This window comes from Podarcis tiliguerta (genome assembly GCF_965153285.1).
Source record: "Podarcis tiliguerta genome assembly, chromosome: 14".
In the NCBI taxonomy this organism is placed as follows: Eukaryota; Metazoa; Chordata; class Lepidosauria; order Squamata; family Lacertidae; genus Podarcis; species Podarcis tiliguerta.
The window spans coordinates 51491973-51504865 of NC_139547.1; the positions used below are offsets into that span (position 1 = coordinate 51491973).

Genomic DNA, 12893 nt, shown 5'->3' on the forward strand with positions numbered 1-12893 from the left:
GTAATGATGGCCGGTTCTAATTGGGGAGAACAAATTTTAATCAGGGAGGCTGAGAGTCAAGCTCACCCTTGCTCATTTTTAGATGCTGTTTGGTCTTCGTGTGAAACTGTAATAAAGAATGAAATAATAAAGAATGAAACAGGGAAATATTCAGCTTCTGAGGGGAAACAAACCATGACCTCTGGCTCAGAATGACATCCCAACTAGGAATCCTGGTTAGTTTTGCTCCAACAAACCACGATCAATAAGCCAAGAACAAACCTTGGCCACAATTAGTGGCATGTTGGGAGAGAAATTTTAGAAACTAAAATTTCTGTAATTACTTGAAAGCCCAAACAAGAAATCTGCCATTTTCTTATATTGCACTTTCCAGTATATGTTTTTTGACCTGCTCAGTGGGCTGTCATTATCATTCTTTCAGTCTGAGTTATCTGATCAAAAAGAATCTATTTGCCCCTTGAAAATCTCACAGTTGTAGCAGAGCAAGGAACATATGTCACCTGCCATTTATCTTTGACCAATGCTACTGTTAGTCACTTTAAAAAAATCAGTTTGATGAAGAAGGATTTCCAGAGGTTCTGTTTTCAACCCTACGTGGCGCTTCTAAATCTTTCTGTACACTTTCTGTTTGTTCCTCTCTGTGTCCTTCAGGTTCAGGATGAGGCAGGTGAATGTGGTCGGGCAAAGTCCGCTCAGCCAGCCGTCGCGCGTCATCCAAACTCTCCAGGCACCGCCAGACGTTGCGCCAGGGAGTGTGACTGTGCGCACAGCCAGTGAGACCAGCTTGTGGGTCCGCTGGGTGGTAAGTTGATTGTAACAAGACAGCGCAGGAGGAGGAACAACATTCAAACTTTTCCCTTAGGCAAGGAGTCCAAAACTCACAAATGACTTTTGCAGAGAAAGCCATTTATTTCCTTTTTCCCAAGCACTGCGGTCATATCTGAAGCTCCACATTTCTGGCTATATGCCAGGATAGGATGTGCTCACTAATGGACCAAACAATAAAAGCATAGCAAGGAATTATAAATGTGATATAATTGGAATAGACCAGATGCTGCCTCTTGTTTGTTTATGTTGATGTGTTTCTGAAGAAATGCCATGAAATTTGGTTCATTGTGTAGCCACTTTCATCCTAAGTTACTGAAATTGCAAAGAGATTTTTTTCCCCTACACAGAAGGAAACAGTGCCAATGTGGAGGTTATATCCATGTGATAGATTGCAGAGCTAAGTGATTAACTCTGGAATCGGGTGATAAATTGCAGGGCCATTGATAAATGAATTTATCATGTGGCTTTGACTGCTGTACCCACCCCTCAGCCTATCTGACTGAAATCCATTCAATTATTCCAATTTCCTCTGCTATTCCACTCCAAACAGCCTTCCCAAGGATATTTCTTCCTGGTTATCTTCTCAGCACCCAGTGGATGCTCCCAGAGGTTCTTGTGTAAGACGGGAACTGCTGCAGCTCGTCTGGCAATCAGGAAAACATTTTGTGCATACGTTTACTGAATGCTCAGAACCCCTTTGAATTCTCCAAGTCATCAGGGCATTCCTATAACAACAGGGAATAAATGTCTGCTCGTATTTGGCATCTGGTCTTGGGAGCTTGCTGCTCAAGGGAGAGCAAGCTGCAGATCCTGCCAGGTGCACCCAAGCTTTGGGTGTGTGGCTAAAGTAGCTCTTTGGATCCCAGTCAAAGAGGCGGGAAGTTATTGTAAGCAGAGAAGATGGATGAATGGGCAGAGAGCCAGCGAGGCAGGCAAAGATGAAAGGGGCGTATCATGTGACTTTGCAATTAACTGCATTAATATTGTTGCTGGCCATTTGTGCGTCTCTGATAATGGTCCAGAAAGAACTATCAGCTCCGGAGATTTTTACACCCATGAATTAAAGCCTCATTTATGGGCCAATGAGACAAAAAAGAAGGGAGAATATTCTGTGCTTCCTGAGTTGAGGAGCAAAGACAGATCTGCCTATCTGCAACACGCTTGCAAGTTGTGACAATGTTGAGCTGATCCTGTGCAGGGTTAGGATTAAAGGAGTTTTCTGCTCCCCTTCCCATCATTACCCTTCCACCGAAGCGGATATGGACATGACTGATCCACTCCAGGGCTGGCCACTGCAGCCTTAACACCAAGGCACTAAATCCAAACAGTCACATCTTGGAAGTCAAATGGAATCTGTTCTGGAAGTCCGTTCGACTTCCAAAACATTGGAAAACCCAAGCACGGCTTCTGATTGGCTGCAGGAAGCTCCTGCAGTCAATGGGAAGCTGCGGAAGCCCCGTCAGACATTCAGCCTTCAAAATAACATTTGAAAACCGGAACACTCACTTCCGCATTTCAATCGTCTGGGAGCCGATTTGTTCAGTAGCCAAGGCATTCAAGATCTGAGGTATGACTGTACTGGTGCCAAGTTCAATGTTCACGGTCCACAAGTGAACAAAATATTACAGTGTGACATGTTCCTGTTCAGGTGCCAGCCAGCCAGCTAGGTGTGCCCTGTTCCAGGATATTCCATTTCATCCCACCTCTCCCTCATGTGCTCCTTTTGGGAGGCGAGGGGCAGTGTCCTCCTGTCGATGAACATTCAGCATTCTTTGGCCACTGAGCACTCTCACTCCCCATTAGGGTGTTCTTGGGTTTCCCCCCAAGCTCCTGCAAGCCCCCCTAAAAAACCAAAACCTTCCAGATACCTCCCTCGGGATCCACACTTGGAGAATAAAACGGCTGTTAGTATATGGTGTTTCCTCCTGTTTGTGCCAACTGAAAGATCTGACCCAATGTGGGTGACAAATGTCACAGAAGACCACACCCTGCAGTTTTAAACCTCCATCTTGCCCACCACTAACATGCCACTCTTTCCCTCCATGCCCAGCCTCTGCCTGACTCCCAGTACAATGGGAACCCGGAGTCAGTGGGTTACAGGATCAAATACTGGTGTGTGGATGTGCAGCCTCTGATACTGACAAAGGTAATCAATGATCGGTTGGAGAGGGAGCACACCATCGAGGATCTAGAGGAGTGGACAGAATACGAGCTGCAGATCCAAGCTTTCAACGCCATTGGGGCAGGACCCTGGAGCGAGGTGATGCGAGGTCGCACGCGGGAGTCAGGTAGGTTGTGTGGGATGACTCTCGGTGATCGCTAAACTCCTAAAATGATATCTGCTTCTCCTTCTGATTTTACACTGGCCTCCTGCTGGCTTGTTTAATGTATTTATATCCTGCCTTTCTCCCAAGCTGGGATTTGTGGCTGTTTCCACTGTTTAAAGACATCGTTATGAAGTACAAAGTAATTAGATGACATGAAAACAATGGTTACAATACATTAAAGCACGCTTAGAACCAGCATTAGAGTACAGTTTGCCCTGACAGAGCCCAGTGGTCAGCACAGTCTGCACTTCAGTTTCTAAAGACCTGTCTGAAAATGAGGGTCTTGGCCTGTTGGCAGAGGGATGGCAAAAAGGGAGCCAGTCTATTCTCTCTTGGAAGGGAATCTCACCATCTGGGAGCAGCCACAGAAAATGCATTCTGTCTCTTGTGTGACTACTAAGTGTGTTGATGGGACTGAGAGAAGATGCTTATCTGAGGATCTTAGCACCCAGGCAAGTTCATATAGGGAGCCATGATCTTTCAGGTAGCCTGGGCCCAATGCAAGCTGACATTCGATTTGTTGTTGTTGTTGTTTAGTCGTTTAGTCGTGTCCGACTCTTCATGATCCCCTGGACTAGAGCACGCCAGGCACTCCTGTCTTCCACTGCCTCCCGCAGTTTGGTCAAACTCATGCTGGTAGCTTCGAGAACACTGTCCAACCATCTCATCCTCTGTCGTCCCCTTCTCCTTGGGCCCTCCATCTTTCCCAACATCAGGGTCTTTTCCAGGGAGTCTTCTCTTCTCATGAGGTGGCCAAAGTATTGGAGCCTCAGCTTCACGATCTGTCCTTCCAGTAAGCACTCAGGGCTGATTTCTTTAAGAATGGATCGGTTTGATCTTCTTACAGTCCATGGGACTCTCAAGAGTCTCCTCCAGCACCATAATTCAAAAGCATCAATTCTTCGGCAATAAGCCTTCCTGATAGTCCAGCTCTCACTTCCATACATCACTACTGGGAAAACCATAGCTTTAACTATATGGACCTTTGTTGGCAAGGTGATATCTCTGCTTTTTAAGATGCTGTCTAGGTTTGTCATTGCTTTTCTCCCAAGAAGCAGGCGTCTTTTAATTTCGTGACTGCTGTCACCATCTGCAGTGATCATGGAGCCCAAGAAAGTAAAATCTCTCACTGTCTCCATTTCTTCCCCTTCTATTTGCCAGGAGGTGATGGGACCAGTGGCCATGATCTTAGTTTTTTTGCTGTTGAGCATCAGACCATATTTTGCGCTCTCCTCTTTCACCCTCATTAAAAGGTCCTTTAATTCCTCCTCACTTTCTGCCATCAAGGTTGTGTCATCTGCATATCTGAGGTTGTTGATATGTCTTCCGGCAATCTTAATTCCGGCTTGTGATTCATCCAGCCCAGCCTTTCGCATGATGAATTCTGCATATTAGTTAAATAAGCAGGGAGACAATTTGCAGCCTTGTCGTACTCCTTTCCCAATTTTGAACCAATCAGTTGTTCCATATCCAGTTCTAACTGTAGCTTCTTGTCCCACATAGAGATTTCTCAGGAGACAGATGAGGTGATCAGGCACTCCCATTTCTTTAAGAACTTGCCATAGTTTGCTGTGGTCAACATTGGATTTATTATTTATTTATTGCATTTCTTTGGATATATATGTATATAAAAGTCTCACAGCAACTTAGCAATATGCTTATGCACTGAGGGCACTTTTACATAAGTCATATGTAGCTCCCTGATGCAGACGCGGCGCTCTGAGGCACAACCTTCCCTCTTGCCCAGGGGGCAATAAGACGGAACCTGGAGTGCAAGAGACTAAGGCACAAAGTTTAGCTTCGTATCTCTGCTGTTGAAAGCCATTTGAAAACCTTACTAGAGGTATCAATAATAAATGGGGATTAGACAAATTTGTGGAGGATAAGGCTGCCAGTGGCTATGTTTTACCTCCAGTGTCAGAGTCAGTCGGCTTCTGATACCAGTTTTTGGCAATTGCAAGTAGGGAGAGCGCGGCTGTGCTCAGCTGATGCTTGCAGGCTTCCCAGAGGCATTTGATTTATCACTGTGAATCGTGGACTTTGGTCTCATCCAGCAAAGCTCTTCGAAAACTACACAATACATACAAATTCATTGGGGGGGGGGGAATGCCCTGAAATTTGTAAATGAAACTCCTGCACAGGAGATAGGAATTTTGTGCAGAGGACTGCATGTGAGGGGTGGTTGAGCTGAACTCGTTACCTTGTGGCTATTTTCTTGTGTTCAGCATCATCCTTCTGGGTCCCAGATACATCATTACCTTTGCTTGATGGCCTCAATGGTAAGGAATCCTGACCAGAACAGTGACTCACTCATAGATGCAATGGGTAGCCTCTTCGGAGGGTGAGTCATTCTGCCTCTTGCCCGCATTGGAGTTGATTGGATCATTCATTCAGTCCCAGTGCAAAGAGACAGCAGAACTCCCTATTCCATTTTTGCTGATTTACTGGGAGGCTGATGAAAAGGAGGCCACCTAGAGCCTCGTAGGAGCCTTTAATTATGAAATCAATTTCTTTCTCATTGCATGCTAGCAGCCCTCTCAAGCTGCAGAGAATTTGCTCAGGGAATGACAGGTACCGACTTCCTCAGCTACTAGTTATTAGAACCTTTGGGCGGCCAGGGAGGGCGGGCACAGAGAAATGGGTTTCAAAATGCATCTATTATTTTGCTTTCTTACAACCTCTGCCAGCACATCTCTCAACAGCAAACATTTCACCTCTTGTAATCTGGGAACGTGCTTACTTGGGTGGTCCAGGTTTTGCAAGGAGAAATCTCCACCAGGCAAGGCTCTGGGACTCCTGCCCAGCGGCAGCAAGACGAGGGATAAGCAATGCTCGCTCATTAGCATCTGTGGAAGGTAGTTATTAAGCTGTTATCTAGATAACTTCAAGCAAAGCTCCTCTCTCTCAGCTCCAGCCCACATGCATCCGACGTAATTTACCTTTCTGCTGCGGGTGAATAATTGAGCGGAGTGACCTTTCTTGAATTAAGTATTCAACAGTGAAAGTAAATCACCGTCTTCGCTAACCTGCACAATGAGCAAGGGTTGTGTTTGCAATTTGTCTCCATAATCATAGAGGGGCTGCCCATTGCTACTGCATGGTTAAGGCTGGGTCCCATTTATCACTTTAAACAAGATTTCAGCCTTTTTTCTTGTTATAAACAGCTCAGCATCCCCAAATTTGCATATTTTCATTAGTGCTGGGGTAAGGGTTCAATTAAAGCCAGAGGAGCCGTGGCAGGATGCAGAGGCGAGAGAGAGTTGGTGAGGGTGACAATGACAAATAAGTATGATGCGCCGATGCCCATTTTACATAATCAGTGCACCACACGACCCGTTTCAAGCATCTCTATGGGGTCAGTAGAAAACAGCTAGGTTTATGGGCACGCCAGTCCCCCAACCACTTAAGCAGGAGTTTGCGGAGTTAATCTGATTTAATTGTGCTCAACGGCCACCATATTTACTCAGGCATGCATTCCATAGATTTCAGTGAGATGTGCAGTAACCATATGGCCACTTTGCCATGTGCCAAACTCCACATTCTTAATACGTCTTTTTTTAAAAAAAAGAAAAAGAAAACAAATTGTTAGCTGATCTTTAGTGTTCAGTCACATCACATGCTTCAAGGAGGTAAGAGCCCATAATCCTAACCCTACCACCACGACCCCCATTTTGGATTCTGAGGGATTGCAAAGACAATCAAAGCCATCAGGACAAAACTGTTCCCACAGCACCCAGTTGTCCAGGTGGAACTGGAGCAGCCCATCATTTTTCATGCATATTTGCCAGTCTAAGCAGCGAGAGGCAGTAGCTGGTCTTAGAAAGGAGGCGAGTCTCTCTAGATCTGCATCTTCTTCAAAGGAAAGGAGTCTTCTTCATTCAAGAGTGTGTGCCTTGCATACAGGAAACCCCAGCTTTGATCCCTTCTTCAGTTGAAATAAAATGTGGCTTTTGAAGGGCTAGAAGAATCTCCTTTCCAAAACCCTTAATAACTGCAGTTTGAGGCTTGCCGTTAGTCTCAGGAAAGCTAGATAGGGATATTGCTGCTGTTTTTTACCAGGAAAAGGAAGGTTCTCATTTGAGGGATGGCAGGAGAAGTGGCAGAAAGAAGATAAGCAATTTAGTCACCCAACCCATTCAGGACAGGACTTGAGATTACAGGTAGCTGGGTATTTATGTATTATTTTTTAACAATTTATATCCTGCCCTTTGTGCATAGACCTCAGGATGAGTTACAACAGAAAAAAGTAAATTTGCAGGTGCAATCCGGGTAAATATATGGGGTTCCTGCCTTAGGAAAATCAATAATTCCTTTATTCAAAAGGAAAATGTCCTTGCAGGCACATGGGTTGGCGGTAGCTGAGCTTCAAATATGGCATCTTTGGCAATCACACGTAGCCGAGTAAGATTGTCTTTCATGTCTTAACAGTGAGTCCGCTCACTGTGGACATCCTTCCAAGCATGCCTTCCTTTTAGTGGGTTTCTCCCTTTCGTCCTGAGTATGAGCGTCTTCAAAGCCCATGACACCTTTGTTAAGGCTGTTCTCCAACTGGAACGCTCGCAGGCTAGTGATTCTCAATTGTTGATGTTTATACTACATTTTTTAAGATTTTCCTTGGGAGAGTCTTTAAACCTCTTTTGTTGACCACCAGCGTTATGCTTTCCATTTTTAAGCTGAAAATAAGAGTAGTTGCTTATCTACTGGTATTAACCTAATTGGCTGCTGCAGTTTATATATGCTACTCTTATTCCAGAGCTTGTGTTTGGGCAAAAGCACACACTTTTGCAACACACTTGAAAGATTGGTGGAACTGCTAGACACATGGCCCTATTTTAATGGGCAGCCTTCAAAGCCCTGCTGCCACTACACCTTAGCAGGTTACTAGAAATGGGCAGTTCAGGATATATTGCTGGGGCAAGCAGGGGCAAGGGCACCTGGAAACTGGGAGAGAGTGGTCAAGGAGCAGAGGATAAACACATTTGGCAGGAAAGATGTTAGAGATCATTCAAGTGGGATTTTGAACGGTGAAAAAGAGCAAGCCCCTCTGACTGCGGATTGCCCCCATGCTGCTCACAACAATCCTTAGAGATGTTGCAATGAGGGAAGTCTGTCTTGTCTCCTAGCAAGGCCAAGGGACAAAAATAATATGTGTGGGACTTCCTGAACAACTGTAGGCTCCTGCGCATTTTCTCCCAGCCTACATGCCACAGGAAAGCACAAACTGAGCTGCATCCTGAATATCAGTCTACAAAGCTCTGAACAGCTTGACCCTCGCCTCTGAATGTGGCCGTGATAATCTAATAGCTGACTTTATCAACTATGTAGCTGTGGATATGCGCTATCTGGGGGCCAGTACATATAAGGGCAGCAGGGACACCATGCATCAGAAATGAATTATGGTGTGAAATAGAGGAGGTTTTTTTTATTAAAAAGAAGAAGAAGAAGTACCCATGAAAAGGTTCTGTTCATACAGTGGCGTTCCTATTAACTCTGACTTGAACTACGCCATATTCTAGGACTCCTTCCACTGGAAGAGCAATAGAAGGAGTTAAGAACCAAAGAACTTAAAAAGAGCCTGCTGGAATAGGTCCATCTAGTCCAGCATCCTGTTCTCACAATGGCCAACCAGATGCCTGCAACAGAACCTGAATGCAGCAGTTCTATCCCAGATCCCTGTAGATCCCAGCAGCTGGTATTCAGAGGCATACAGCCTGCAATAGCGAAGGTAGAAAATGACCACTGTCGCCTGTAGCCACTGAAGATCTGCAAAGAAGCCAGAAAACTGCAATTTGTGGAGGGTGCTTGGAATTCTCTGTTAGCGTTCACTTGCCTCGCCACCCGCTCAGCAGATCACAGTTCTAAGGAGGCAGGGATTGACTAAATCATTAAATCAGTCCAAGTTTGTGGTGTAGATATGTCCCCGAAGCAGCTCCACTATGGCTTTCCAGCAGCAGAGGGCTTGGCCTTACAGAGCTTAATCAGTCTTATGGACAAGGAAGTTTAAATAACTCAAGGTTCTTATGAACCCATAGAGTTAGGCTTTTCATCTTGTACTGAAACACATTTTTGCAAAGGGTAACCTCCTTCTTCTTTGAAAACACATGCGCGCGCGCACACACACACACACAGAGTGATAGTAACCCAGTTAACTTCAAGAGAGCTCATTTGCGAAAACGAAGTACCCATCTTGTGCTTCATCTTTCAAAATAACTATGTGATCAGGAAAAGCGAGTGGCATTGCATTCATCCTGCCACTGACAAATGGTGAAATTGGCCTGGAAGGAACATGGAAATTTGTTTGGGTCATGGCGATCAGGACAGGGATGTCTGTTTTGTGTCAATGAAGCAATCTACAAATAAACCACAGGCAAGGTTGACGTGATAAAAATGCTGGAAACCCCATGAAGAAGTCCTTGCCGTGGAGGGAGGGGACAGCTGATATCAGTCGTCCCCCCCCCCATTCAATTTACACAGTTATAATTAACTACTGAATTGACTAAAGCTCATCTGATTAATCAACTAAGGTTTCTTAAGTTGGAAGATAGATTAGGTAGAAAGAGACAGAGAGAGCTTGCGGTTTCTGTGGATTTGTTTACAAACCCAAAAGGACCCAATGTCAGATCGTATCTGCTCATACTAGGACCTCCCCACAATCACCACCTTTTTGATCATTTAAACAAGTGCCTCAAGTGGCCTTGGCCAAAGCAGAGAGGGAAGAAAAGCCACATTCTCTGCATTGTTGGGGCTTAGACTCCCCCTAGCAGTGATCCTTTATTATACACATCTTTTAAAAAAGAAGAAGATGTGAAGGCCGTCTCAGCCTCTTGTGAACCATCCAGAGTGTTGGTGTTGGGGGATGGAGTGAAAGAGATGCTTTGGTTTCTGAACCAGAGAAGAAAGGTATTCATCAAAATAAAGAAATCATTCCCTCCTTGCATGGCAAAATCAAACAAGTGAATATCTGAGCAAGAGCGGCTTGGAAAACGGCTGGTTTTCTTTACACCGAAATCTGGCACACCTCTTTCTCGTGCCCTATGAAGTGATTCATGTGGGAGTAGTGCTTTGTGAAGATCTACGGATAAGGCTGTGGCAGCCGTCCAAAGACATTTGTGGCTCCCGGCAATCTATATTCTTTTAACATAATTATATCCTTGTGGAGGATAAATCTAGGAGAAGATGGGGGGGGGGATCCAGCATTGGGAGAAGCAGGGGGAGCGGGGAAGACAAAACTATATTGCCAGCAAAAGCAGAGGAGCTCCATTTCTCATGCCCCAGCTAATTGCTAACAGAGAAACTGCTGTAGTGATAACCTGGAGCCTGCAGAAGTAGAGGGTGGAGCTCCCTTCTCCTTCCTTCAGAGGAACATGAAAATAGTAGTTATAGACTCAGTGCTGGATGAAAAGAAATGGGGACTGAGGCTTGCCTGGTCAGGAGCATCCGAGACTCTGAGATTTCAGGGCCCAAACCTGAGACATAGGGGCACCTCTCTGGTGATGTCACAGGCCAGAGCTTCTTTGCGCTCCCTTCCCATCAATGAGATGCTTCTGGGCATCCCCCAAGCATCCTGGAGGCCAGAGGCCTCTCTCATCATGGTGAGCTTATCTCACCTTTGATAAGCTGCTCCCCTTTCAGCACTACAAGGCAGAGCCCCACAACTGCTTCCGGACTGGCACTAGTGTGGCTTCAGCACTGAGAATAAAGCCTATTTCTCTCTCCTCCAACAATCACCTCAAAAGGCCTTTAGAAGTTCCCTCCCTCCCTCCAGTGGTCTCTGAAGCTCGGCAGGTGCGTCGTGCTCTTTGAGAAACTGTGCCCTTTAGACATTAGAGTGTGCATGTGGAGTAGGGGGTGAGGCATAAGAAGCTAAATAAAATTTAAAAATCTCCGTCAAGACCTTTAAAGCAGCCTCAAAATCTAATCACGTTAACTGAGTTGGTGTTAGCTTTGCCTAAAGGAGCTTTGGGGGGGGGGCGGGTCAGAGGAAGTAATGCGGGGAAAATACATTGGATTTATCCCTGTCTGGTGAAAGTTAGTGACAGTAATTCTGTTGTGACCTTTAAATTGCCAACTTGGTTTTAAAAGGGGAGGGTGTATTTGTTTTGTTCTCTCTCTCTCTTTTTTACAAAATAAAAAAGTCACATACTTACTTAGGCCATGTCACATACTAAGCACTGAGGTCTGTTTGGAATCCCAAAAGCTTAGGTGGCTTTTCAAAAGGGTCAGGCAAGATCCTTGCCCGGCTGAGAACGAAATCATAGAATTGTAGAATCACTGAATTTCAGAGTTGGAAAGTACGCAGAGGGCATCTAGTCCAACACAAAATGCACACACACAAAAAACCAAGAACAAGAAAAAGCACAAATAACCCCTCACCCCAAATGCATAGGATGTTAATCTGCTGAACACCTGGCCAAGAAAAATATTTCTGCCTAGTGCTAAAGACAGGCAATGAAGGTGCCCTCTGGGGAGAGCATTCCACAAGCGGAGCACCACCCATTCTTGCTCTGCCACCTTCCTGACCTCGTGTGGAGGAGGCACACTAAGATGGGCCTGAAATGATGATAGCAGGGGCCAGGTCGGTTCATATGGGAATGTGTGATGGTGATGGTGAGATGCCGGATGCTAGAAACCAAGGGAGTTTCTGGAAAGAACTTTTGAGTATCTGAGAAACTATGGGGGAGAGCTACTTCCAGAAAGTACATGATGAAGAAAGCACAGTATTTGGGGACACTTCCTTGCAGTGGTTTACTGAAATGGTCCAGGAGAGGGTCCTTGGCTCTGGATCCAGACTATGGATCCTGAGGTTGCTGGTTTTCTTTATTGAAAAAACACATTCTTTTTCTTCATGCTATCCCTATCTGCATCTTGGACAATTACAAGCAGGGATATCCACATTATCTACACAGAAATTGTTCAAGTAAAGAGGAAGAAGCATTTTGATTCAGGATACTGGACTGAATTTTGTTTTTGTTGTTCATTTATTTAAAATATTTTTAATCCATCCCTTTGACCAAAGATTGACCTCCAAGGTGGTTGACAGTACTATTGAAAACAATATTAAACACACACACCACTTAGGATACACTTAAAATATCATGATAGGCCCAATAAATTACAGCAGACAACCTTTATTCAGGTGACTTGGAAAGATTAAGTAAGTGGAAGCATTTTTGCCAGCAAATGAAATACAAAAGTGGAAGATCCTGGTTCATGTACCTGGGAATGGTGCTCACATACTGGGTGCTATCACAAGGCCTCAGATGGTGAGGGCATCCCCAGCAGGCCCTAGGTGCAGTTCAGCATTCAAAACTCCCATTGTTCTGGGCACGTTTTGCGACAGGGGATTTCATTAACACAAGCAATTTCTGAGCTCTGGGCGCAGTACTGCACCTAACATTTCAGGTTAAAACTGCACAGTGGAAGGAAAGGAGGATCTTTTTCTGCCTCCCCACTTCCAGCCACACTCCAAAGACTGGAGAAGAGATCTTAAGAATATTAGGCATGGAAAGTAGAGCTTTGTGTTGTTGTTTTTTGCAGTCTTCAGATGAGGACTAGACCACGTGAAAAATGAACATAAGATTTTAGCTGCAGTTCATTCATTTTCAGCTTTGTATTCTTGTTATAAAAAAGCGCGCCTCAACATTCTGTTGTGGCTCCCATAACCCAGGTTTAAGATGCCATTTAGCTCCTAGCTTTCATATCTCAGTTTCTAACACTGGTACAGTTCAATGTGCTCTG

At 45.0% G+C, this 12893-nt stretch overlaps 1 protein-coding gene across 7 annotated transcripts in view; it reads left to right on the forward strand.

The window, feature by feature from the left end:
• Window positions 1-12893, forward strand: part of SDK1 (sidekick cell adhesion molecule 1) — a 586517-nt gene that overhangs the window by 460480 nt on the left and 113144 nt on the right. For all 7 annotated transcript variants that reach the window (XM_083413291.1, XM_083413295.1, XM_083413296.1 and 4 more), the window contains exons 25-26: window positions 652-802; window positions 2879-3116. In XM_083413291.1, coding sequence (XP_083269417.1) covers window positions 652-802; window positions 2879-3116 — 389 coding nt within the window. The remainder of the gene's footprint in view (window positions 1-651; window positions 803-2878; window positions 3117-12893) is intronic.